The sequence below is a fragment of the Acinonyx jubatus genome, chromosome D4, assembly GCF_027475565.1.
Source record: "Acinonyx jubatus isolate Ajub_Pintada_27869175 chromosome D4, VMU_Ajub_asm_v1.0, whole genome shotgun sequence".
Classification (NCBI taxonomy): Eukaryota; Metazoa; Chordata; class Mammalia; order Carnivora; family Felidae; genus Acinonyx; species Acinonyx jubatus.
In genome coordinates, this window is record NC_069391.1 from 22,390,378 (window position 1) to 22,417,678 (window position 27,301).

At 40.3% G+C, this 27,301-nt stretch overlaps 1 protein-coding gene across 4 annotated transcripts in view; it reads left to right on the plus strand.

The window, feature by feature from the left end:
* ECPAS (Ecm29 proteasome adaptor and scaffold) overlaps positions 1–27,301 on the plus strand; it is a 106,481-nt gene that overhangs the window by 74,891 nt on the left and 4,289 nt on the right. For all 4 annotated transcript variants that reach the window (XM_027034819.2, XM_027034818.2, XM_027034817.2 and 1 more), the window contains 21 exons: positions 615–683; positions 3,702–3,819; positions 4,103–4,270; positions 7,018–7,097; positions 7,701–7,806; positions 8,569–8,616; positions 9,676–9,797; positions 11,665–11,815; positions 12,744–12,809; positions 14,208–14,297; positions 15,375–15,441; positions 16,262–16,353; positions 16,434–16,500; positions 16,737–16,928; positions 17,528–17,736; positions 18,544–18,587; positions 18,684–18,876; positions 21,878–22,016; positions 23,977–24,082; positions 24,532–24,620; positions 27,089–27,160. In XM_027034819.2, the coding sequence (XP_026890620.1) occupies positions 615–683; positions 3,702–3,819; positions 4,103–4,270; positions 7,018–7,097; positions 7,701–7,806; positions 8,569–8,616; positions 9,676–9,797; positions 11,665–11,815; positions 12,744–12,809; positions 14,208–14,297; positions 15,375–15,441; positions 16,262–16,353; positions 16,434–16,500; positions 16,737–16,928; positions 17,528–17,736; positions 18,544–18,587; positions 18,684–18,876; positions 21,878–22,016; positions 23,977–24,082; positions 24,532–24,620; positions 27,089–27,160 (2,288 nt within the window). The remainder of the gene's footprint in view (positions 1–614; positions 684–3,701; positions 3,820–4,102; positions 4,271–7,017; positions 7,098–7,700; positions 7,807–8,568; positions 8,617–9,675; positions 9,798–11,664; positions 11,816–12,743; positions 12,810–14,207; positions 14,298–15,374; positions 15,442–16,261; positions 16,354–16,433; positions 16,501–16,736; positions 16,929–17,527; positions 17,737–18,543; positions 18,588–18,683; positions 18,877–21,877; positions 22,017–23,976; positions 24,083–24,531; positions 24,621–27,088; positions 27,161–27,301) is intronic.

Sequence of the window (27,301 nt, forward strand, 5' to 3'; positions counted from 1 at the left end):
TTTTGGTGTTCCTGTTTATTAAGCTCTTGTAGATTGCACGTCAGCGATTGTTCTGCAGTGGAGAGTAGTTTAATTACTCAGTGTATCCTGTTTAGACAGTAAAGTGAAAGAAACCAAACTACTGTTCAGAAACATGCCAGTAGGTTGGGCTTTGAAAGTTGAATGCTCTCGAACAATCAAAGCATTGGATTACAAAAATACCATAATTGCTGTTGACTAAATGAACATGAAGATGTGGAGAGGAAGCTTGCATGTCTTTCGTAGCTTGATCTGTGAAGAGGATGAGAGGGGCGATCATTCTTGTAATTGGTCACTGCTTTATGTCGCCTTCCTTACAGGGAGGATAGTTTTTAATGGGTGACCACATTTAATGCAGTTTAACTTGATGTGGGATGTCTTTTATGTCTCTTTGTTCATCCTAGAGTTCATTTTACAAAATTCTTAGGCTTATTGGAAAGGATTTAGGTGACTTTTACATCTTGCACATGGTAGATTCTTGCTGTGGAATTTGATGTTATCAGTTTATAAAGGAAATGAATCAGTTAGTTGAATGAAAAAATTTCATTGGTATGAAAAAATTGAGGCTAATTTCAAGTCTTATTGTTCTGCTTTAGAGCGAAACATGAAGTTTCTGGAGAGACAGTGGTATTTCAAGGGGGAAGCCTTGGCAAAACACCCGATGGGTAAGTGTGCCAAATGCATTGATTGCTCATCATAAACACCTTTAGTCTTGTCAATAGAGCGCTCACAACGCTGATTCCCACCTTCCTAGGAAATGTTGTATGTTAATGGAAGAAGAAAACGTCTGTGGAGAAAGTGTAGTGTCTCAGCTTGAGGTTCTTGGGAAACAGACTGTGAGGTGGAGGTTTGTCTGCTGGAACCTGAAATGAAGAGTGCCCCAGCCTTATCACCTGGGGGAGCAACGAGGCAGGAGAGAGGGTTGGTGGCCCAAGGAGGAGCTGACCTGCTGCTAATACTTAAGCAGATCCTGAGCTCTGGAGATGGGCGGGGCTGGCCCTTCAGAGCTGTCCTGCTTTGAGGGGCCAGGCCTTTACATCCTCTCATTAGACTTTAAATCCCCTCGGTGACTAGGCATCAGTGGTGGGCCTCTCTGGAGAAGGACCTGACCTTGTACTGAGGGCAGTTCTGTTAGCTCCCGGGCGGCTGAGTCCTGAGGAGGGGTCTGGCAGCACAGCTTGGCATCCACTGCATTTCGTTTTTTGGGGGGAGCAACTCTACTTGGTATTGTGGGGTCTACCAAGTTAGCATTTCAGATTAGTTCCTAGAGCTTTACCCTCTTTTTGTCTTATCATTATTTCATTGTGGTTACGCTGCTTGTTGCTTTTCCTCAGAAAACCCTCAGGTCAGACTGCTCAGCTGGCTGGGCCTTGCTGTGACATCACACAGAGCCCTGTTTCAGTGTTGTCTACAACACCAGAAACCAGTTGTTTGTTCTGTCCTTGACTTTCTCCCATAGCTCACTGTTTCCACATTGAAAGTAATTTGTTTTTTTTAAGTTTATTTATCTTGAGAGAGTGAGTGAGCACTATCAGGGGAGGGGCAGAGAGGGAGAGAGAGAATCCCAAGCAGGCTCTGCACTGTCAGCACAGAGCCTGACTTGGGACTCAGTCTCACAACCAGTGAGATCATGACCTGAGCCGAGATCAAGAGTCGGAAGCTAACCAAGGCACCCAGACACCCCTTGAAAGTTATTTTTGTTCCACTTACCCTCCCTGTAGACTTTTTCCTGAAAAAGTGCTCTTTTCACAGAGTAACACAAATAATCGGGTCTTTGAGTAAATATTACTTGTTCAGAGGAAAGTTAACAAGACTCAAAAGAAGTTATCAAGATTGGTGTGCTGCAGTACTACAATTTGTATGGAATCTCAGAAGACCCTGCATAGCCAAAGCAGTCTTGAAAAAGAAAAGCAAAGCTGGAGGCATCACAATTCTAGACTTCAAGTTATAGTATAAAGTTGTAGTCATCAAAACAGTACGGTACTGGCACGAAAATAGACACATAGATCAATGAAACAGAATAGAAAGTCCAGAAACCCATAATTATGTAGTCAGTTAATCTTTGACAAAGCAGGAAAACATATCCAGTGGAAAAAGACAATCTCTTCAACAAATGGTGTTAAGAAAACTGGACCACTTTCTTACACCAGACAAAAAAATAAAGTCAAAATGGGTTAAAGTCATAAATGTGAGACCTGAAACAATAAAAATCCTGGAAGAAAACACAGGCAGTGACCTTTTTGACATCAGCTGTAGCAATTTCTTTCTAGATATGTCTCCTGAGGCAAGAGAATCAAAAGCAAAAATAAACTATTGGGACTATATTGAAATAAACAATTTCTACACAGCAGAGGAAGCAATCAACAAAACTAAAAGGAACCCGTAGAATGGGAGAAGATACTTGGTAAATGACATATTTAATAAAGGGTTAGTATCCAACATGTATAAAGAACTGATAACACCCAAAAACCAAATAATCCAATTAAAAGATGTGAATAGACATTTCTCTGAAGAAGACATACACAGATGGTCAACAGACATGTGGAAGAGATGCTCAAACGCCTCTAATCATCAGGGAAATGCAAATCAGAACTAAAATGAGATACCATCTCATACCTGTCAAAATGGCTAAAATCAACAACACAAGAAACAGCAGTGCTGGCAAGGATGTGGAGAATAAGAAACCCTCGTGCACCATTGGTGGGAATGCAAAATAGTGCAGCCACTGGAGAACAGTATGGAGGTTCCTCAAAAAGTTAAAAATAGAATTATGGTCCAGCAATTACATTCCTAGGTATTTACCAAAGAATACAAAAATACTAATGCAAAGGGATGCATGCATTCCTATGTTTATAGCAGCACTATATACAATAGCCAAGATAGGGAAGCAGCCCAAGTGTCCGCTGAGGTAGATGAATGGATAAAGAAGATGTGGCATATATATACAATGGAATATTATTCAGCTGTAAAAAAGAATGAAATCTTGCCATTTGTAGTGAAATGGATGGAGCTAAAGAGTATAATGCTAAATGAAATAAGTTAGAGAAAGATACCATGTGATTTCATTTATATGTGGAATTTAAGAAACAAAGCAAAGATCATAGGGGGAAAAAGAGAGGAAAACCAAAAAACAGACTCTTAACTCTAGAGAGCAGACTGATGTTTACCAGAGGGGAGTTGGGTGGGGTGACGGGTGAAATAGGTGATGGGCTCAAGGGGCGCACTGGCTGTGATGAGTACAGGGTGTTGTATGGAACTGTTGACTCACTATATTATTGCACATAACACTCACTGTGTGTTAACTAACGGGAATTAAAAAAAAACTTTAAAAAAAGATGGGCTGCTGTAGCTTAGAAAAGGCTTAGGGATGATAGAAGTTGTCTTTAAGTGACTTTCATGATTCTGAGAGATTGGTGCACAATGTAACGAAGCGTTACCCGCCTCCTGAGGTGGTGAGGGCTCCGCCCCCATGGGAGTCACAGGGGTCTTCAGGTCATTTATCTGGCATTGTCGATAATTGAACCAGATGACTTGTATATTCCTCTCACCCTGGTTCTCTGCCTCAGTGGTGATGAGATTGAAAACAATTTTAAAATGTCCTACTGATATTGGTGAAGTAACTTTTACTGGGCTGAAGGCAGAGAAATACATTATCGTATGCTTTGTGTTTGTTTGTTTCCAAGCCAGGGCCTTTCTACTTACAAGGAGCTTTGTTCTCTGGCAAGTGATCTTAGTCAGCCAGATCTGGTGTATAAATTTATGAATTTAGCCAACCATCACGCAATGTGGAACTCTAGGAAGGTAAGTTCCTATCACTGGATGGTTTTTACTTTTTACTTCCAAAACCAAACCTGCTATGTTGGCAGGAAGTGGCAATTGATATGCAGTGTATTTTGTAAGAATCTGGGATGAGAGAGAGCCAGGCCACCACCCAGGCTCATTGGTAAAGCTGGGACACCAATAAATCAGGCTGTATTCAGGGACAAGTTTGGGAGGGGTAATTTTGTGATCTTTATATGTTTAATGTGTTAATATTTTACCACAGTAGATGTATCTGAGTCACTTCATCTTTTTATTTTTCTAGGGTGCTGCTTTTGGTTTTAATGTGATTGCCACCAGAGCTGGAGAGCAGCTGGCTCCTTTTCTGCCTCAGCTAGTTCCTCGTCTTTATCGTTATCAGTTTGATCCCAACCTGGGCATTCGACAGGCCATGACAAGTATTTGGAATGCATTGGTCACTGACAAATCAACGGCAAGTATCTGTGAACCCTTGTCTAAGATTGCCCAGCGTCATCTTTCTTTCTACTTCGTATGCTTGTTTATTTTTTTTATTTTTATTTTCTTTCAATATATGAAGTTTATTGTCAAATTGGTTTCCATACAACACCCAGTGCTCATCCCAAAAGATGCCCTCCTCAATACCCATCACCCACCCTCCCCTCCCTCCCACCCCCCATCAACCCTCAGTTTATTCTCAGTTTTTAAGAGTCTCTTATGCTTTGACTCTCTCCCACTCTAACCTCCTTTTGTTTTTTTTCCTTCCCCTCCCCCATGGGTTTCTGTTAAGTTTCTCAGGATCCACATAAGAGTGAACACATATGGTATCTGTCTTTCTCTGTATGGCTTATTTCACTTAGCATCACACTCTCCAGTTCCATCCATGTTGCTACAAAGGGCCATATTTCATTCTTTCTCATTGCCACGTAGTACTCCATTGTGTATATAAACCACAATTTCTTTATCCATTCATCAGTTGATGGATATTTGGGCTCTTTCCATAGTTTGGCTATTGTTGAGAGTGTTGCTATAAACATTGGGGTACAAGTGTCCCTATGTTTGTATGCTTGTTTAAACAAATGAGCTTTCTTTCATCTTTCAATGTATCAAAGATGCTTGTGGCAACATTTATTACAGTCTTAAAAATGGAAACAATCTAAATGTCCATGGGGTGGCTGGCGAAGGAAATGGCAGTGTATTCACACAAATAGAACAGTGTGTAGGTACTGGTGATGCAGTAGAGAACAGGTCATAATAGTTCCTGCCTTCAAGGAGTTCACTTCATTGAGAAGATAGACAAGGAAACAGGCAAATGCCAAGTATGGTTTTCTCTCTTGTATTTCTGTTATCTGGCTGCTTCTCATACTCAGTTTCACTTTTAATTTTTTTTTTAACGTTTATTTATTTTTGAGACAGAGAGAGACAGAGCATGAACGGGGGAGGGTCAGAGAAAGAGGGAAACACAGAATCTGAAACAGGTTCCAGGCTCTGAGCTGTCAGCACAGAGCCCGACGCGGGGCTCGAACTCACGGACCGCGAGATCATGACCTGAGCCGAAGTCGGACGCTTACTGACCAAACCACCCAGGCGCCCCACAATTTCACTTTTAGATATTAGGATTTATCAGGGCTTGCCTCTGAGTACCTTTTACTCTCAACTTTATCTTCCTAAATGAGCTCATCAGTTCCAGTGGATACAAATGTCATCTTTCTTGTGATGGTTCCCAATCTTATAATTTTGGCCCAGACACGACTTGCGTTTCTGACATGCACATCCAAATGCTTTCTTGACGTCATCACTTGGATATTGTTTCAAGATACCTTAGACTTAAGAAGTCCAGAACAAGACTTAAAAAAACAAACTTTCCCCTCTCTTGTCAGCATTTATCCATTTACCCATGCCAAGAAACTTGGTATCATCTTGGTTTTTTGTCTGTCTTGCCCCTACACACAGTTGAATCCAGTAGCAAATTCTGCTGATTCTGCATCCAAAGTATCCCTTGAATCCATTCTCTTCTTTCCCTAATTCTATCCTGATTAACAGGGTATCATCTTTCTCTTTTCTTTGCCTTCCTTCCTTTAATAAGCAACCAATTAAAAAAAAATTGGATTGTGCCATTTTGGGTTAAATCCTTTATTTAAAGTTAACTAAAGGAGTTAGTCCCTGCACATGTTGTGGCCTTTTCCTCTTCCTCAGTTTGGTATCAGGTTGAGTGTGCTCCTGTTCATGGTGATAGGCACTTGAGGATTCAGCTTTGAAGGCTCTAGGAGAGTATTTGGCATCCCTGGGTCAGTCAAGATCTAATAGGCCAGTTGGCTTTACAGATCTGAGTCCAAGGCACAGGCTGAGGCTCTTGAGATGTATCATCTCCTTATAAGCAAAAGGTGATATAGAATGTTTAGAGGTGGACATTGGAAGATGTCAGCTTGTTAAATCACAGGTGAGTTATTCACGTCTGTCTTGGATTTTTTATGGGTAAAGGAGGGTAACAAAACCTCTTCTACCTACAAGAGTAAAAGTGGAAAAGCCATAGTTTTGAGATTCTTTGGATCAGTATAAAAACTGAGTCTATCATCGGTTGGTTATTACCAAATATATCAAACAAAACAGGCATAAAAGATTGAACTCACCTTTCATTCTGAGCAGTCATAATCTGTCTTTATGTGCCAGACACTGTGCAAGTTACCAGGGAAGCGAAGACAAGTGAGACCCTGTCCCTGTCTTTGAGGTCTCAGTGTGATGAAGCAGCGTAGTTGTTTACAGTCTGATATGCCGTGCCTAACAAGGTGCTGTGGGAAGTCAGAGGAGAGTAGCCGGTCTTCTCTGCAAAGGTGATGCCTGATTTGAATCTTGAATGACAAGTAGGAATTAGCCAGGCAAGCAAGACATGGAAGGGGATTGTAGCGAGAGGTAGTATGTACTAAGGAATAAGGGCGAGATGGCACACGATACCTTTGGAGCTAGATCGGTCACAGAGGGCTTTGTATCCATGTCCCAGTGGCTGGACTTTATTCACGTACTAAGGAAAGCAAGAGAATCAAGTTTGCATTTTTGAATGATCGTTCTGGTAGCTGGCAACAAGCAGAGTGGGGAGAGACTTGTAGACTGAGAAGCCTAGAGACACTTAGGCTGTGACCTTCAGGGATGTGGTCAGTATGGTTGAGAGGTTAATAATCTGTGGATGAATTTCACATTTTAAATCTTACCTTTTTCTTTCATTAGGTGGATAAATATTTGAAGGAAATTCTTCAAGATCTGGTTAAGAACCTTACCAGCAATATGTGGCGAGTTCGAGAATCTAGGTACCATTTTTTGGAAATACAAGACTAGTCAAATAGAAGTGACTTTTTTTTTTTTCTTCAGGTTTCCAAGCTTTATACTTTTGCAAAAGGAATAAATTCATGTTACTAAAAAGCATATTTTTGGTTGGGTTAGACAATCTATGTTTAACTATTTAAAACTCAAAAAAAAACCTCTAGTTAGTGGTGTTTCTAACTTGTCTTAGTTTACAGAAGTATGACATTAAAGAAGATCACTTGTTAAATTGGCACTGTCAAGGCTTTGTAGGGCATCATTTATTTATGTATTTATATGATTTATTCAGTGCCTGCTGTGTCCTTTCACTTTGCTACCCACGTAGGGATACACTGGTAACTAAAAAGTGATGTATCCTCTCAAAGAGGCTGTATTAATAGTTGCGGGACACAGACATTTGATGAGTGCAAATGTCACATGCCTGTGGTGTGTGCGGAACTAGGGAGAGAATAGGTATTGCTGTCCAGCAGTGAGGGGGTAGGAACTGGAAATACAGGCACAATCCCTATTCTTGTTTGGTAGGACTGTTTCATAGTAGAAGATTGAACTACCTTGATCTTATATTTTAAAACCAAATTGTTTCTTTTCAGCTGTTTAGCTCTGAATGATTTATTGAGAGGAAGACCCCTAGATGACATCATTGATAAACTTCCAGAAATTTGGGAAACTCTTTTCCGGGTACAAGATGATATCAAGGTATTATAGAAATAGTCTGCATTTATTCATGGAATAGGTGTAAATGGATTGTTAAAGTACATATGTTAGGTGTTTCACAACTCACTCCAGACAGTTTTAAGAGACTACAATTTCTTCCCGAAGTTTCAGTCTTGATGTGTCTGTGAAGTTACGAGGGTGGATATCCTTAGATCTAAATTGAATTGACTTTAAAAAAAAAAAAAAAGTGGCTACAGTCTGACTTTCTTTCAATAGAGATTTAATGATGCTGTTGATTAGGATAAATAACAGTTTGGAAATAATCCAGACTACCTCTACTTGATCAGTTTTATAAATTGGATCAGTCACTCCCAAATAATGGGACTAATTCTGTTGAATTTTTCCTAAGTGATTCAAATTTTAAATACTTGGGATCTCACCATTAGAATTAGGTACTTCAGTTTTACCTTTCTTTTTGCTTTATTCATTACAGACTTTTAAAAGTCTTCCAGAATCCTCACATAGATATCTACATGTTTGTGTTAATAATACATTTAGCTTCTAAACTGTTATACTTATAATAGCCAGGTTTTTGCAAGGCACAATAGGTCCTTCCTAATTCAAGGAATATATGCTGTTATGTTCCTTGATGGACAGGGAGCCTAGTGAAACACTATTTTTACCTGGTATCGAAAGTAGGATTTTTCACTAATCTGTATAGAGTCGGGGGCAGTTAAGTACACATTGTGGGGTAGATGAGAATGAAACGAATCTGTATCATGCCATACTTTTCCTCATTTTTAGGAATCTGTACGGAAAGCTGCAGAACTAGCCCTGAAAACCCTAAGCAAGGTGAAAACTCCTATCTTATCTCGGGGATGAGGTGGGGCAGGGTTTTCTGAGACCAGGACAACAGTGACTTCTTTTTTGTCATATAAGTTGACATTGAGTTGCAGTGACATGAAGTAATTGGCTTCATGTTCTAGTTCACAGTTCTTAGAGTGAATGAGAAACTGGGTGCCATTATACTAGAATACTAGTAGTTGTGACAAAGTCTATGTCTGATCTCTTTCTGTGGTCAGCTTCTCTGGGCCTTTACACAAGATGTGACTTTCACTGGACCCTTGTAGATCAAGCAGCATCTATCTCGTCTCTTACTATTGCTATGGTTATGTGTTAATCTTCCTTGCATATTTACGAGGTTGCCAGGCTTTTGAAATAAGTTTCTTACTTGAACTTGATTTTGTGGTATTTCAGGGACTTCTACATTCTAGCTATGTAAACCTTGCCATAGGTTACATGTAAGTAGTAAGTAGTAAAACCAGGTTTTAAATCCAGATGTTTCTATTTATTTATTTAATTTAGAGAGCATATGTGTGACTGAGCGGGGGAGGGTTAGAGAGAAAGGGAGAGAGAGAGAATCCCAAGCAGTCTCTGTGCTGTGTGCTGAGAGCCCGGTGCGAGGCTCAATCTCACAAACCCATGAGCTCATGACCTGAGCCGAGATCAAGAGTCGGACACTTAACCAACTGAGCCACCCAGGCGCCCCTAAAACAGGTATTTCTTATTTCTCATTTGTGTTCCTGACCACTGTGTTATGCTGCCACCCAAAGTTATTGATGATGATGATAATACCTTAAGCCTTCTGCAAAGTGCTTTCTTACACATTTTCTCATTTTATTTTCGACTGTTTCCTGTTGGCCTGAGAAAGCCAAAGCTTAGAGAGTGGAAGCATTACCCAATTCCTTTTAGTTACTGGCAGACAGAGGACTCTTTCCTGTTTCTCCCCAAAGTATCATGGAAAGTTGATTAACTTACTCTTTTCTGTGGCTATGGGAAATATTTTGTTAGAGGAATGCTTTACTGGGTAAGAGGTCATTGTCACTAATTTCCACACTCTGTGTATGTGAGGTTTGTGTGAAAATGTGTGACCCTGCCAAAGGAGCGGCTGGCCAGAGAACCATCGCTGTCCTTCTGCCTTGCCTTCTGGACAAAGGAATGATGAGCCCTGTGACAGAAGTTCGAGCCCTCAGGTGTGAATCCGCTGATTAAATGAATATATTGGATTTACTTAGTTCCTAGCCATTCAGCAGAAATAGTGTGTCTCTGAATGTTAGATTCTTAGAGTATGGAGAAATGAGTTGAGGATAGCCTATTGAGGTGACCGAAGAGCATTTGTGAAAAGTTGTGAGGTAGACCATTTTTGCAGAAACAGACATTCTCATGGGGACCTTGCTTTGGACCGGCATTCTGCCGTTCTGCCTTGACCTTGAGTTAGGTATCTTACTGTGTTGCCATCAGCCTCAGCCCCCAGCAGGCACACATTTCTGTTATGTCACAGGTCCTTGGGAGTTATTGGTTATATCATTTAGTTAATATTTCGCAGATTACTAGCTTTAAAATAAACTGTACCACCTGCAACAATGAATTACTAAAAAAATGCACTCACATGTTTAGACATATATGGCTATTTTGTAAAATTCAATGGTGAACGATTCTAGTTTGTATTGTTTTTTTGTTTTTAAACTAGACTCCTATCTAGGAATTTTATCTGTCATTTTAGTTCAGTCTTAAAATTAGATCAAATTAATACTACTAGCATAGTACCATACTTATAATAACTGTTTCATACTACTAATAATAAAATAGCTGAAGGGAGTTTTTTTTTTTTTTAAAGATTTTGCATGACAAAGGCAAGGGAATTATAAAATTAAGATATTACCATTTTGCTATTCTCTGTAAGATAATCTGCGGTAATGATCATTAGTAGCTTCTAACTCCACTGGTGAAAGGCTGATGGGAAACTAACTGAATGGTTAGGTCAACCAAACTTGAATCCACTGATAACTCTTCACAAAAAAAGACAAGCAATGAGGAGGGCACTGGTTGGGATGAGCACTGGGTGTTGTATATAAACCAATTTGACAATAAATTATATTAAAAAAAAAGACAAGCAGACATTACATGCATCCTGATGTGATGGAATAGGACATGTACACCACCACCTGTGAAAGATTCGTATTAAAAAAAAAATTGAACCTGATGTAGCCTGCAGATCTGTACAGGGGACAGAGGAGCATGTTAAATGACACCATTGGAATACAATTGATGAGAACAGATTATAAAAAAAAGGGTAGGGACGATACTGTTAAAAAGGATTTGGGAAATGCAGTAAATTGCAATGGGTGGGTGGGCTCTGGATCCAATTCCAACAAACCAACTTTTTTTTTTTTTTTTAAGTTTAATTATTTTGAGAGAGCAAGGGAGAGGCAGAGAGAGGGAGAGAGAATCCTAAGCAGGCTTTGCGTTATTAATGCAGAGCCAGATGTGGGGCTTGATCTCACAAACAATGATATCATGACCTGAGCCAAGATCAAGAATTGGAACACTTAACTGACTGAGCCATTCAGGTACCCCAGCAACAAACCAACTCTTAAAGACACTTGTGAAACAGGGAAATTTGGATATCAGATTATGTGAAAAATATTATTAATATTTTCTAAGCTTGAAAATGGTATTTTGGTTGTGGTAAAGGATCCTTGTCTTTTAGGGACACATACTGAAGTTTAGTTAGGAGATACTTGAAAGTAATATGATGTCGGAGAGGGGAAGTGTGCTTGTGTGTATGGAGGAGGTATAAATGAAACAAAATTGGTCAAAAGTTGCTGGTTGTTGAACCAGGTAGAGAATATGTAGGATTTCATTTACGATTCTTTTCTTCTTTCACATATGCTCAAAAATTTCTATAATAAAAAGGAAAAAGGTAGTGTTAGGACCAGACTCTAACCAGGTGAATGTATTCCTGAATGCAATAAACTACAGAATGTCCCCATGATTAGATTTGTAGAGCTTCCTGCTTTTGTTAAAAGGACTTAGGAGTTGTGTTCTGTGTGTCTGCAGCATTAACACCCTTGTGAAGATTAGCAAAAGTGCAGGAGCCATGTTGAAACCACATGCACCAAAACTCATCCCAGCTCTGTTGGAATCCTTAAGTGTGTTGGAACCCCAAGTTCTCAATTATTTGAGCCTCCGGGCTACAGACCAAGAAAAGGTGAGTTGACAACAAGACATGTTGGTCATGGTCAAGGAGGAAAAGCCTTGTTAAGGTCCTGAGTTCTGTCTGAACAGTCTTTCTGGTGTTCCTAGACAACTCCATGACTCAAATGATACCTTCATCACTCTTGAAATAACTCCTGTGGCTACATGCAGTGTGTTTTTTGGAGGGGTGGGAGGGTGTATGAGGAGTGCTCATGTACTATTTTGTGAATTGGATGAAAGCTAGCACTTCCATTAAAAAATGGATTTATGTTTATATAACATAGTTTTTTGTACGTTTCGTTTTTTTTTTTAAGGGGTGGGTTCCACACCTTCAGAGTCCTTCTGTGGACCACTCCTGCCCTTATAAGAACAGAGGATTTGTATCTAGACTTGGGCATAGTCCAGAATTATTCTGCTCTTCAGATATACTGTAGGTGCCTAGACTGATCAAAGTTTTTTAAAAATTGTAGGTGAAACATTTGCTGTGAAAAAATAATGCAGAAGGGTAGACAGTAATCCCCTAGGAGCCCCCTCTCCCTTGCTGGTATAGTATCACTTCCTGAGGGTACCCACTCTCAGTGGTTTCCTGGGTCTGTTTTGAAATTCCTTTGTAGTCATAGCCTACAAACACAAACAAGCACACGAATTTGAAAATAGACGATGAATGTTTAGTTCTACAACTTTCTTTTTGTTATTGACAATACATCATATCTGTAGATAGAGCTACTTCGTTCTTTTTAATGTGTGTGTCATATTTTATAGTGAGGTGATTGCAGATTTTTGTCAAATTATGCAGCATCAAAGGTTGTGCCTGTTCCTTTATCTATATATTATTTTTTTGAAAATTTCCTCTAGAAACAAAGCCCTTTTATGGGTGTGTGTGTGTAGGGGTTCTTCTTAATTAATTGTATGTGCTGAGTGACTTGAATTTGTGTTCTCAGGCTGCGATGGATAGTGCTCGACTTAGTGCTGCCAAATCCTCTCCCATGATGGAAACAATCAACATGGTCAGTGCCTAATGTAATAGCAATGTTTGGCTACCTTAGAGTGTAATTTTTCAGTCTTCAGGGTCCATCAAGTGATGTAGAGATTTAAGGGGTGAGTCAAGCACCTATTGTGACTCTAGTTTTTTCTTAGTATAGTTTTTTCTTCTTCTTCTAGATTGCTAAGTGGAATAAATCATTTTCTAAATACCAACATCCATTAGTTCAGATTTGTGTTATATTAAAAGATCCCTCAAATGTGTATTTCTTTTGGCCTGCCTGTTTAGAAAGATTCAGATAGTTGTCTCTGCCTGAGCATTGTCCTTGGGAAGACCTAGGAAGGTGTAAGCTGGAGGTTCAATAAAGGTAGGCGGCATGAAAGAGAGGGAAAGAGAACTGAAGCAGTGCTGAAATGTTTTGGTCGTGGAAAGGGATTAGCAGAAAAGAGCTGCTTGGCACTGAGGTTCTAAATTCTAAAGATCCTAGAGTCTGGGATTAGGGGTCACTAAAGTCTAGAGCCAGCTCTGCTATGCAAACACTGGAGTGCTTAACTGACAAATTGTGAGCTACTGGAAGTTGTTTCGCTAAGCAGAGCGCAAGGCTGGACAAGAGAAGAAGATATTCTTTAGTGCTTATGGGGGGACTATCACCAAATTTTGGTCTAAGGATATTATGTCTTAATTGGATTATTGAGGGGAAAAGAAATCTTAAATAAATAGAAACGGTTAGCAAATACCTTACAGATACGCTCATTTATAATAGAATGTGTGTCATTGCATTTTTAAAACATAGTATTCACCTAAGAAGTTGACTTTAATAAGATGGTTTGGTTGGGCAGGCCCCCTGAAGCCAATTCATGTGTTTTATACTGAACATGAATTGGGAAAGAGGAAGATAGGCCCAGAGAAATCCTTTCTTTTTGGGTAATCATAATTCATTTTCTCCTGTAGTAAGTAAATGTTTTTTTTGTTATTTTTGTTTTGCTTTTATTTTTTTAAACATTTATTATTTTTTTTAAAGTTTATTTATTTTGAGAGAGCACCTGAGCCGGGGGAGGGGCAGAGAGAGGGAGAGAGAAAATCTCAAGCAGGCTCTGCCCTGTCAGTGCAGAGCCTGATGTGGGGGTCGATCTCACCAACAGCAAGATCATGACCTGAGCCGAGATCAAGAGCTGAACGCTCAACCGATGTAGCCACCTAGGTGCCTCTTGTTTTGTTTTTATTGTTGACCCACTGGTAAATGGTTTTTCTGCTTGTAGTACAGTGGTGGTTTTTACGTTGAAATCAGTGCAAAATCAAACCAGCAATTTTCAACTTCATGTCAAATCCAGCGGGTAACATATTTGACATGGCAGTTTTAATTGATGTGGTATTTACTTCATCATTTTCTGAGGTTAACTTTGTGTTTATTCTTTTCCCAAAGTGCCTGCAGTATCTTGATGTGTCGGTGCTGGGTGAGCTAGTTCCTAGATTATGTGAATTGATCAGAAGTGGTGTGGGTCTCGGAACTAAGGTAAGTAAGTGTATTTTTTCACAAGAGGAATTTTCATCTTCATTAGTTTGGGCCACAAAAATGTAACAGCTATCATACTGAAATTTATAGTTCTCTGTAACACTTAATAATATCTTATATTAACTATTTTGTTTCTATGGTTGCACTAATAAGTTAAAACCTGTAACTCAGAATATAAAACATGTGCCTTATCCAATAAATTGTATCTTGCTTTTTTTAGTGGAATCATTTCTGTTCCCTGATTGCCATGTACATGCTCTCTGGGTCCTCATCATGATCAGTTATTAATGGAAATGCTTCTAGATATCGAGGCACGGCGGTTTTAGGTGGTGATTAGTATTTTCACAGGGGCCAGCAGGTGTCTGGTTAGAAGAATGTCTTCCTGTTTAAGATCTTTCAAGGATCAGACCCAGTCCCCACACTTTCAAAACAAACAACTCAGATTTTTTTTTCTCCTGGCAAAAGTAATACTGCTTGCATTTAAAAATTTTACCATTTATAGATCAGGAGGAAGTTAAAGATTGTCCACTAAGTTTACATGCAGAGGTGATTGCTGTTAATGTTTCACAGTGTTTTCTTCCACTCTCTTTTCCGGGCCTGTGTCTTCTATAGCATCCTCTTTAATGACCATAGGGTACTCTGTTGTGTGGCTGTAGCATCATCTACTTCAGTCCCTCAAGGAACATCTGATTTCAGCCTTTTTGATATTAAACAAAGCACTGTGATGAATGTCTTTGGACACATCTGAAGCTATTTCCTTTGGTTAAATTCTTAGAACTGAAAATGTTAGAACCAGGGTGGCCAAGAGGACATGTTACCCTCCTGAAAGACTGTACCAGTTTTCTTTCTTTCTTGCAATGTATGTGAGAACACACATCTTCCTACTGAAAGCCTTGAAAAAGATCTTTGCATTGCTAATTTAAAATAAGGACCTTCCTCTTTCCAGATTGAATCCTGCAGGGGCTGTTAGGCTTCATATATTTCTCATCTTTAAATCATTGACAGCTAAGACAAAGGGTTTGAAAGAAAGAACATTGTGACCATCAAATTTAGACCTTTGCCTTTGTAACCCTGTAGGGAGGCTGTGCCAGTGTCATTGTGTCATTAACTACTCAGTGTCCCCAGGACCTAACACCTTACTCAGGTGAGTTTGTCAGAACCTTGTGTGGTGACATTTTGGTATGGCCATGTCTTGTGTGACAAGGTTTTTAAAAAAAATTATTCAGACACGCTTGTGATCTTCTGTATGGTTTTTCTCCCTTTGACCCCCCCCCTTTCTGCCTTTGTTTCTTTGTTTGCAACAAGGTGCAAGGATGATCAAGTTTAGTTAGTGTTCACTGTTTTATAAGTATTGGATCAATTCTTACTGGTATAAGGAGGTGAAAGTATCTGCCATTTTGTAGGATTTGTTTACCATTTATGTCTATTTTTTTTTTAAAGTTTGTTTATTTTGAGAGAAAGAGAGAGAGGGAGAGAACAGCAGGAGAGGAGCAGAGATAGAGGGAGAGAGAGAGACTCCTAAGCAGGCTCCACGTTGTCAGCATGGAGCCTGATGTGGGGCTGGAACTTATGAACCATGAGATCATGACCTGAGCTGAAATCAAGAGTCAGACGCTTAACTGACTAACCAAGGTGCCCCTTTTTATGCCTAATTTTATGTTAGCTTTTTTTCTCTTCTTAGATTGCCTTCTACATGGGGCAAATGAACTTTATAGTACCTAGCTCTCATTTTTGCAACGTTTCCTACAGTATTCTAGACACAGATTGTTTAATTTTGTATCAGGCAAAGCAAACAAGTGGATAGTACAAATGTAACATACTTGGGTTCCAAACTAGTGTGGAATAAATCAGATACTAATTACAGGATTAAGTTTGTTTTTGTCCTGGGAACAGAGCAGAACGTTTTTCCTTGTTGTTTCTGATAGGTAAATAAGTGTCATGTGTTTCTCCGTTACTTCTGATAGGTAAACTTATGAGTGCTTTGCTTAGTGGCCTGACGGATCGGAACAGTGTAATTCAGAAATCCTGTGCATTTGCCATGGGCCATTTAGTTCGGGTGAGTTGAATTTTGTATTTAATTAAGTAATTATACTTTGGTAATTATAAAGGAATAAATAGGGTTGCTTTCTCTCTCAGACTTCACGGGATAGCAGCACTGAGAAACTCCTACAGAAACTCAATGGCTGGTACATGGAGAAAGAAGGTACCTTTCTTTTCCTCTTCTCTACTATTTTTAACTTAGATGTTAGCAATCTAGGAACACAGTACAAATCAGGTCTTGCCCTCTGATATTATGCGCTTTGCTTAGGAACATTTCTGACTGGTTTTACGGATTTGTTTTGCCACGGTGCAAGCTGAGCTAGTAGTCTGTTGAGATCAGTCACCTTGACTGACAGCAGCAAGCATGATGAAGATTATGGTGTTTCTGCTCCTGTTTAGAACCCATCTACAAGACCTCTTGTGCTTTGACTGTTCATGCTATTGGACGATACAGCCCGGATGTATTGAAGAACCATGCCAAAGAAGTTCTGCCTTTGGCATTTTTGGGCATGCATGAAATTACTGATGAGGAGAAAGCAGAGAAGGAAGAGTGTAACTTATGGACTGAAGTGTGGCAGGAAAATGTACCTGGTTAGTAAACAGTGCCTGTGAATTAAACCTGTTTCTTAAAAACCACAGCTGGGGTTTTTACTCTTACTTTTCATCTATAAACTCTTGTAGTTACTTTCCCAGGACTTTAACATCATGTGTCCCATTTGGTTTTAAACCTGTCCAAATTGCTACGTTCTCAAGGTTGGCCCTCAGACCTCTTTGCTCTCTGCCCTCATTGCTGCCCACGTAACAGAACAGAACTCTGCCCAAGCAAAGTAGAGCTGTACCTATTTGAGTTGGGAGTGAATGGTGATTTTATGTTGCCTTAGTGTATTATTTCAGAGTAATGCTTCTTCATTCTGTACTTCACCTTCACGTGTGCAAATGAATGGTGACCATTTGCATGACACCCTCCTGTGGGCATATTCAGGTTTATAAAGTCTTACTGTTATAAAGGTGTATCACAACACTCCAACACTCCCCTCTTTCTCTCTCTTTCAGAGAGTGGTATGATGTAACTGTTGAGAACATTTATTGCTGATGGTCACTGCCTTTTTCTTTTTCAGACTTAGAAAAAAGTTGATTTTTTTTTTTTTTGTCATTTAAAAGTTGCTCTAATTTTGCTTTTCATAACCTAGGTTCCTTTGGTGGCATTCGGTTATACCTGCAGGAGTTGATTACCATTACCCAGAAGGCTTTGCAGTCCCAGTCCTGGAAAATGAAAGCCCAGGGTGCAATTGCCATGGCATCAATTGCAAAACAGACCAGCTCCCTAGTACCTCCATATCTGGGAATGATACTGGCCGCATTACTGCAAGGCCTGGCTGGAAGAACATGGGCAGGAAAGGTAAAGGAACCATTCATGCCCAGTTAAATTGAAGGTATCCTTAAAGGATTATGATTTCATCTTTCATTTTCCATAAAAATTAGAATCTGCTTTTGTGGGATGTCAGGTGGATTGTTTTATCTGAACCAGCTTTTCTAGCCAGTGGGAAGCTCTGTGTAAACTTGGCCTGATTAAATATGATGTTTCATGAAAGTGTAACCCACATGTTTTTGAATACTGCATAGTAATGCTGGAGATTGATTTTTATCTATCACGTTTAGCTTTCCAAGAGAAGTCTTAAATCACCTGGTTGGCTGTTTCATACCTGGTGACCTCGTGAACAGATCAGGATTTGGCACACGTGAAATTGAGTAGAAAGCAAGCTGTGCCTAAACCTGGAGCTGAGGGTGCCCATCGCCGAGGCCTGTGAATTAGTCACTTCATACACACGGGTGATAGTAGATTACTTAGAGTGAACACTCAGCGGGGAACATGACATGTGGCAGCATGTAACAATCTACTTGCTGTGGTCACAGTCAGTGGCGGCCAACACAGTACTGTAGAAGAAGTGCTGGACTGGGACTTCTGTGATTGACCTTGGACAAGTCAGGTCTCTAGGCTTTCTAAAGTGGAGATGAAGACACTTGTCCTCCCTCTGTGGTTTGTAGTAAAACTCTGTGGATGTGCTTGTTAAATAGTAAAGTGTGTTAAAGATACTATGACTCTGGCTAAGTTATTAAATACTCCTCAGGTAATGCAGTCATCGTATATAGAATGTCAGTAACACACATGTGCTTGACAGTATTCCCTCATCTTTCAACCCTTTAGGAAGAGCTGTTGAAAGCCATTGCCTGTGTGGTGACAGCATGCAGGTAAATGTTCTTCCAGTGACGATGCCATTTCTTAAATAGAACCCGAGAGCTGCATTCCTTACTAACTGTCCTGATTCTTTTGTGTGGATCCTCTAGTGCACAGCTGGAAAAGCCTGTGCCCAATCAGCCCAGCACAAATGAAATTCTCCAGGCTGTTCTGAAGGAGTGTTGCAAAGAGAATCTTAAATATAAGATCGTAGCAATCAACTGTGCGGCGGATGTCTTAAAGGCCACCAAAGAAGACAGATTCCAGGAGTTTTCGGACATTGTCATACCTCTCATCAAGAAGGTAACCACCACCTGTAAACCCTTCTGGTTTATTTTATTTTATTTTATTTTATTTTATTTTATTTTATTTATTATTTATTTATTATTTATTTTTAAATTTATTTTTTAACATTTATTTATTATTGAGATTAAGAATGTGACTAGCAGAGGGGCAGAGACAGAGAGAGAGACACAGAATCCAGAGCAGGCTCCAGGCTCTGAGCTGTCATCACAGAGCCTGATGTGGGGCTCAAACCCACGAACTACGAGATCATGACCTGAGCTGAAGTTGGATGCTTAACTGACTGGGCTACCCAGGTGCCCCCATTCTGGTCTAGTTTATAAAAACTAAATTTAAAAAGATTAAAAAGAAAACTTTTTAAAATTTTGAAACTTAAAAACTTAAAAAATTTAAAAAGAAGGGAAAGAAAGGAAGATTTTCCACGTACCCTGTTTACATATTTTATTAGGATTAGTGTAACTGCAAATAGCGGAAAACCCCGCAATAGCATGGCCTCAAACAAGATAGATGCTTTTCTGTCACCTAGGAGGCTAGGCATTCTGGCTGATTATGCTGTGAGCTCTGCCTTCCCTACAGTGTGCAGGTGTAACTGCCTTCCAGGCGGGTGGTGGCAGAGGAGATGAGGAAATGATGCAGGATCCAAGTAGGCATGGCCATTCTCTCTCAAGGAGAGTTCTTGGACACTCTGTGGCACTTTGACTTGTATTTCCTGGTACTTAGCTAGGTGGCCACACCTGGCTGCAACAGAGGCTAGGAAAGGTAGTCTTCTAGGCATCCATTTGCCCTTCATGGGAGAAGGGGAGAGTGTGTGTTTTGTTTTGTTTTTTAAACAGAGCAGAAAGAGCAGTTTATTGCAGGGATTTCAACCCGCAAGCTGAGAAACTCATGGCTATGGGAACAGTGAGTTGCAGGAGTGAATGTTGGAGCAAATGGACAGTCTCTAACATAGTGGTGATGTGCTTTTGCCTTTTAAGTGTGTGCAGAAGCCATCCTAGTCATCCTAGAATGAAGACAGGGAGGTCAGTGTGTCACTGTTTTGTTGTTTTAATTTTTTAATGTTTTTAAAAAAATTTTTTTAACGTTTATTCATTTTTGACAGAGACAAAGTGTGAACGGGAGAGGGGCAGAGAGAGTGGGGGGCACAGGATCTGAAGCAGGCTCCAGGCTCCGAGCTGTCAGCTCAGAGCCCAATGCAGGGCTCGAACTCACAAACCCCGAGATCATGACCTGAGCTGAAGTTGGACACTTACCTGACTGAGCCACCCAGGCGCCCCAGTGTTTGTTTATTTCTGAGAGAGAGACAGAGTGAGAATGGGGGAGGGGTGGAGAGAGAGGGAAACACAGGATCTGAAGCAGGCTGCAGGCTCCAAGCCGTCAGCACACAGCCTGACACAGGGCTGGAACCCACAAGCCGTGAGATCATGTCCTGAGCTGAAGTCAGACACTTAATTGACTGAGCCACCCAGGCGCCCCCTCAGGGTGTCTCTGTTATTTGTCTCTACTGTATATTGAGGGGACTTTGATGAAAAAGACTTAGGTGTCATTTGGAAAATGAAGTACTCATTTTTGGAGATTGGACACTGGTTCAGAGAGAAAAAACTTACGGCTTATCATTTTTTTAAGAAACATGAAATGTTTTAAATAGGATTTGTATTTCTTGTGTTGCTGCTCGTTGGTTTTCTTTTAACAAAAAGTAGTTTAGATAATTTCTGTTATATACTGATATATGGATATACACGGATTTAGGAGACTGTGTTTTAAATACATTATTTCACCAGCTAGCTGCATGAGTCACCTCTCAGCTTGTTTCCCTTTCTTATTAAGAAAGAGTTTGGATTTAGATGATTACCAGGTTCTTCCATTTTTAATCCCATGACTCAAATGCAAATCTTTTTGTATTATGCTTAAAATACTACATATACAGGGGTGCCTAGGTGGCTCAGTCAGTTAAGCATCTGAGTCTTTTTCTTTTTTCTTTTTTGTTTTTGAGAGAGAGAGGGTGCAAGTGAGCGAGAGGCAGAAAAAGAGAGAATCCTATGAGGGACAGAGAGAAGTGGGGTTCACCCGAAGTAAGGCTTGAGCTTACCTGAAGGTGGGGATCATGCTCACCCGAAGTGGGGCTTGAACTCACGAACCGTGACATCATGACCTGAGCCAGAGTCAGATGCTTAACTGACTGAGCCACCCAGGTGCCCTTTTTTGTTTGTTTGTTTGTTGTTTTTTTTTTTTTTTTTTTTTTTTTTTTTACAGTTTATTTGAGAGAGAGTATGTGAGCATGCGCACGCACGCAGGGGAGGGGCAGAGGGAGGGAGAGAGAGAATCCCAAGCAGGCTCCTTGCTGTCAGTGCAGAGCCCAGATAGGGAGCTTGATCTCATGACCGTGAGATCATGGCCTAACTGGAAATCAAGCGTTGGATGTTTAACTGACTGAGCCACCCAGGTGCCCCATGTGTCTCTCTCCTTTTTTTTTTAATCTTTTTTGTTTTTATGTTTCATATTATTTATTTTTGAGAGAGAGGGAGAGGGAGAGAGGGACAATGTGCGAGCAGGGGAGGGACAGAGAGAGAGGGAGACACAGAATCTGAGGCAGGCTCCAGGCTCTAAGCTGTCAGCACAGAGCCTGATGCAGGGCTTGAACTCATGAACCGTGAGATCATGAGCCAAAGTTGGAAGTCTGACTCTTGATCTCAGCTCAGGTCTTGATCTCAGGGTCGTGAGTTCAAGCCTGCATGCCCAGCATGAAGCCTACATAAAAACAAACAAAGCTACATATATAGCATATTTTTCACCTTTTGTTACAGATTGCTTTAAAGGATTTTCCAAATTTATTAGAGAGGTGTAGTATTTCTGTAACATTCTTTTTTCAAAAAGGAAGACTCATGATAGAGAATTTAGCATTTAATTCTCAGTTAACATTTCCTACTCTGGTACCCTGGTTGTTTTTGTAGTACACCTGTAACTCAGAAGGAAAAAAATTAAAATTTGCTTTCTTATATCCTAGAACTCACCCGAGAGCACTGGCATTCGGACAACCAAAAACGAAGATGAGAATGAGAAGGAGAAGGAGCTCCAGCTGGAATGTCTGCTGGGAGCCTTTGAGAGCCTGGGCAAAGCCTGGCCCCGGAACGTGGAGACCCAGCGTAAGCACTGGAATCTGCGTGTGAAGTGCTGTAACCAGAGGTTACTTGGTGGGAACGAGGATGTTCTGTGTGGCAGTTGGTAGTTGTTGTTGCTTGCGGAGCCTGATTCATAGTAGGGATTCACTGTAAACTGTCCTCCTACCTCCGCAAACAGTCTCGTGGACACCCGTGTAGGGTCTGCGAGGGCTCCCGCCACGACACAGTAAGACACACTGGGCGTACTAAACAACGGAAATTACTTTTTCCCAGTCCTGGAGGCTGGAAGGCTGAGCTCGAGGTGTTGGCAGTGTGGGCTCTTCTGTACCCTCTCTCCTTGGCTTGTAAATGACCATCCGTGTCTGTGTCCTAACCTCTTCTTATAAGGACACCAGTCAGACTGGATTGAGGCCCACCCTAATGGCCCCTTTGAAGATCCTGTCTTTCAATACAGTCACATTCTGAGGTACTTGGGGTTAGAACTTGAACTGATGAATTTGGGGGACACAATTCAGCCCATAACAATCATGATAAATTTTATGTATTTTGACCATAAAAAGAATTGTTACTCTTTATGGTGCTCTTTTCTGGGGAATCCATAGAATTTATTAGTGAGCTCTTTTCTTCAAAACTAACGGCCTTGTTACCAAATCTTCAATAAACAGGTGAAATCTGTATTTCACTGAGAAACTTGGAACTTTTTGAGAGATTTTTTAAATTGAATATATATTTCCAAAGGTTTAAGTAAAGAACTACTAAACCTTTGCTCTTGATTTAAGTTGCAGTTAGTTCAGAGGGCCTCTTGGGATGACACTGTGCTCCTGAGTTTGCCTTATGCTGGTTCCTGCAGAGCACCCTGCTGAACATGTTAATAATCTTGGATACTGTATAGAATATTGTTGATTATTCATGATTGCATATGTCTAAAATCAGACTTAAGATTGTCTTTGAGCCTTGGCTGTTCTTTGTGTGACCTTCATACAGCATATTTGCTATGTATTGGAAGAATTTTCCATAAGACAGAGATTTGTTAAGTAGTCTTATTTCTTCATCTTATGTTACGGGCTGCAGTGAAAATCCACTTCATTTGACACCATTTGGACTCCTAACTTTTGCTTGATAGATAGGAAAAATTAAAGTAGGGAATTCTATAAAAAAGATCCCACACAAAGCAGTACATTATAGTGTAGGGCAATGGAATGTACATTCATTTGCTAGTTATTGAGGAGACGGCCAAGGTCTGAGAATTTAATTGTTCCACATTGGCTTCTTATGTACATCTTACTCATAATGTAGCATCTACAATTTCTGGTTTATGTTTGTTTATGGTGGAGAAAGAAATTATAGTCTATTAGAAAACAAGTCAGGTGCAGAATTCTTTTAGATTTTTATCCCCATGCATCTTTACATTGGTGAATCGTACTAAATTCAACAGCATTTAAAAAATAACTACTTTGTTGAGTTTTATCCTCCTTTTCATCATTGAGTGTATTATTAATGATGTAATTATAACAAGTGCAGTTGGCATAACATGTTGGAATAAAGCATTGTTGTCTCTTGATAAGCCTATAATATGCAGGAGCTTGTGAGTGTCCAGAGAGGAGTTCCCTGCCTTCAGAGTTCTGCTTTCTTTGGCTGTGACTCAGGGTATTTTACAGGAAAAGGGAGTGTGGTTAAGATTCTCTGTTAGTTCCTTGGAGAAGGATATTGCCTTGAAAACGAACATTTATGAGCAGTTACATAGGACCCTGGATGGGGGGATGTCTCTGGTCTGGGAAATTTGGGAATTGGGCACAAAGTTACGCTGAAGTTTCTTGAGATTTCATGGCTTTAATTTAAAGGCATATGTTTTATTTTTTCCTCTTTCCTACCCTCCCTATCCTTCTGTGCTCCGGTTTCTGTCTGTCCCTCGTGTGTCCCTCTCTCACTGTGTGTCTTGTTCCTGCACTCTCTGTCTCGCTTTGTCTTGTTCTGTTTGCCCCAGGTTGTTACCGTCAGGAGCTGTGCAAGTTGATGTGTGAGCGGCTGAAACTCAGCACGTGGAAGGTGCAGCTTGGAGTCCTACAGTCGATGAATGCCTTTTTTCAGGGGTAATTCTGCTTCACACACAGTTTAGTCATTTATTTTGCCTCCCGCATCCACTCAGCGTTTTAGATCTAATCAAGGAATTCTTTCAAATTTCATTTTTTAAAATTTTTTTAACGTTTATTCATTTTTTGATAGAGACAGACAGAGTGTGAGTGGGGGAGGGGGCAGACAGAGAGGGAGACACAGAATCCGAAGCAGCCTCCAGGCTCTGAATTGACAGCACAGAGCCTGATGTGGGGCTCGAACTCACAGACCGTGAGATCATGACCTGAGCTGAAGTCGGACGCCTAACCGACTGAGCCATCCAGGGGCCCCTGAATTCTTTCAAATTTTAAAACCAAATAGCTGAAGTGACATTGTAAAGTGATAACATGCAGATAGAAATTGTGCCAGAGAAGTTTGGGGATGTTTCTTTAATAACTGGCACTTGTATCTTGCTTTTATTGTACAGATTAATGCTTTTGGAAGAAGAACATGCAGATCCTGAGGCTTTGGCTGAAATTCTTCTCGAAACTTGTAAATCAATCACATATTCTTTAGGTGAGTGTGGTGAGCTGATGTGGATATAAGGAGTCCTAACCTTAGAGCTCAGAGAGTGGAGCTTCAGATACTCCCTCCCTTGTGCAAGGAGCCTCATTCACAGAACAGCTGCTGTAATACTTCATGTACTCGACACGTGTCCCCAAACTGTGGCATGTTACTCCTGGAACTAACCCCTAGGTTAAGAGAACCTTTGTGATAAGTATTTTTATTTAACTTTTATTTGGAAAGAATTTCAAACTTATAGAAAAGTTGCAGAAATAGTGCATATAATACGTGTGTATCCTTTACGCAAGGTCACCTGTTAATATTTTGTCCTATTTACTTCATCATTTGTACTTCTGTGTACATATGTTTTTTCTTGAACCATTGATGGTATGTTGCTGACATCGTGCCCTTTTACTCCTTAGTTTGCCACGTGTGCTCTTTGATGTAACACGTGCAGTTACCAGCTGTAGGGAGTGTAACACTGATGCAGTAAGTTTAGTCAGATTTTTACCATTCATATTCAGGGTTTTCAGTTGACTTAACTATGCTCTTTTTTTTGTCTTAATGTTCTTATTTATTTATTTTGAGAGCGAGAGAGAGAGAGAGCATGCGTGCATGTGCGCAAATGGGGCAGGGGCAGAAGGAGAGGGAGAGAGAATCCCAAGCAGGCTCCATGCTGTTAGTGCAGAGATTGATCCCACGAACTGTGAGATCATGACCTGAGCCAAAACCGAGTCTGATGCTTAACTGACTGAGCCGCCCAGGTGCCCTCAACAAAGTTCTTTCTCCCCTCCCATTAGTAAGGAGTCCAGTCCAAGATCATTTACTGAACTTGGCTGTCATGTCTTTTTAGTTTCCTTGAATCTGGAACACTTCCTCAGCCTTTCTTTATCTTACATGACATTGATAATTTTGAAGAAAAGTCTTCCCCGTTCCCCACTCCACCCCCCCCCCCCCCGTTTTTAAAACTAGAATGTTTCTCACTTGGTGTTTCATGTTTACCGGTGACTAGATGCAGGTTATGAATTCCTGGCTGGGACACTCTGTGAGTGATGTATCCTCGCACTTCCAGAGGCACACAGTGTTCATCTGCCCTGATTGGTGATGTTAGTTTTGATCACCTCCTCAGGGTACTACTCACTTTTCTTTATTCTTTATTGTGTCATTACTCTTTTTCTCCCTTGTGTCTGATAAGCCCGTGGGAACACACTTTAAGACCATTCAAACAACCTGCTCCTCTTAACTATGTTTAACCAGCAGTCCCAGAGAAGGTACTTTAAGACCATGCAGATAAACCACCCCTCTTCAAAATATCCTCTTTGGACTTAGCATGCATCAAGGGTTTTTCCCTGAACCAGTGTTTACGAGGGTGATTTTCTACCTCGGGGCACTTCCTTCACGTTTACCATGTGGCCATCGGCATCCTCTTATAAACAAGATGCCACCTCTCCCTCTCTTTATTTATCTCATCAGTACGGATTTGTGGATTTCCTTTTCCCCCCATTGGTTTATAATTAATTATTTTCCTTAAGTAATTTTTTACTCAGATGGTTCCGCATTTGGCTGGTGGAGGCTTCTTTAAGCTGACTCCTGGGTCTTACTGACAGGTCGCTAGCATCCTTTCAGGTACCTCTGTACTTTGTAGCAAAAAAAGGATGTTATAAGCTCATCTTGTGCTTTCCTTGCCTCAGGCTTGGTTGTCTGTTAATTTTTTTGGTAGACGGTATCACCCTGAACTAGATGCTGTGTCTAAAATAGACACCAGGGAAGCGTGTTTCAGTTGCAGTTCATGGAGGTAGAATGCTTTTGAATAAGAACTGGCAGCCAAGGGGCGCCGGGATGGCACAGTCAGTTAAACGTCTGACTCTGGATACTGGCTGAGGTCATGATCTCATGGTTTGTTAGTTCAAGCCCTGAGTTGGGCTCTGCACTGATAGCATGGAGCCTGCTTAGGATTCTCTCTCCCTCTCTTTCTGCCCCTCCCCCGCTTGCACGCACACATGCTGTCTCTCTCTCTAAAATAAATAAATAAACATTAAAAAATGAAGGAAAAAAAAAAGGAACTGGCAGTGAAGACGCAGGTGTCCTTGATTGTCCTTAACCCTCTGGGTTACTAATGTTCTCTGATAAAATGAGGAACTCATCATGTAAACCTAAATACCTTTCTTAGGTGTCATGTGAAGACAACTCTGAGATAGTGTCGTTTGATTTCTCACTTCTAAAACGGGTCCTTCAAATACTGGCATTGGTATATTTGGCTGACATTTGCTTTTTTTTTTAAGTAAGAAATACGGACATGTAGCATATTTTAAGTATTTGATGATAATAAGCAAAAGGAAGCTTACTTAAGAACAGGTATATCTTTCTCTGAATTTATAATTTCTGAATATCTTTCTTCCAGTAACACTAATTTACTCTTGAAGGTTCTGTTTGTAAGGCATATAAAACAAATAACGTGAACTATCTGATTTTCTTCTTAGAAAATAAGACCTACTCATCTGTGAGAACGGAAGCTTTATCTGTGATAGAATTACTGCTTAAAAAACTTGAAGGTGAGCTCTTGATGGTTCTGATCAGAGGATCAGAAAGGCAGGATACTTTATGGCATATAGTTTAGGAATTTTTTTCTGTTTTTGTTTTTAATAAGTGTATAATCTAAAATACAAATTAATACATGTGCGTGTAAGTCAAAT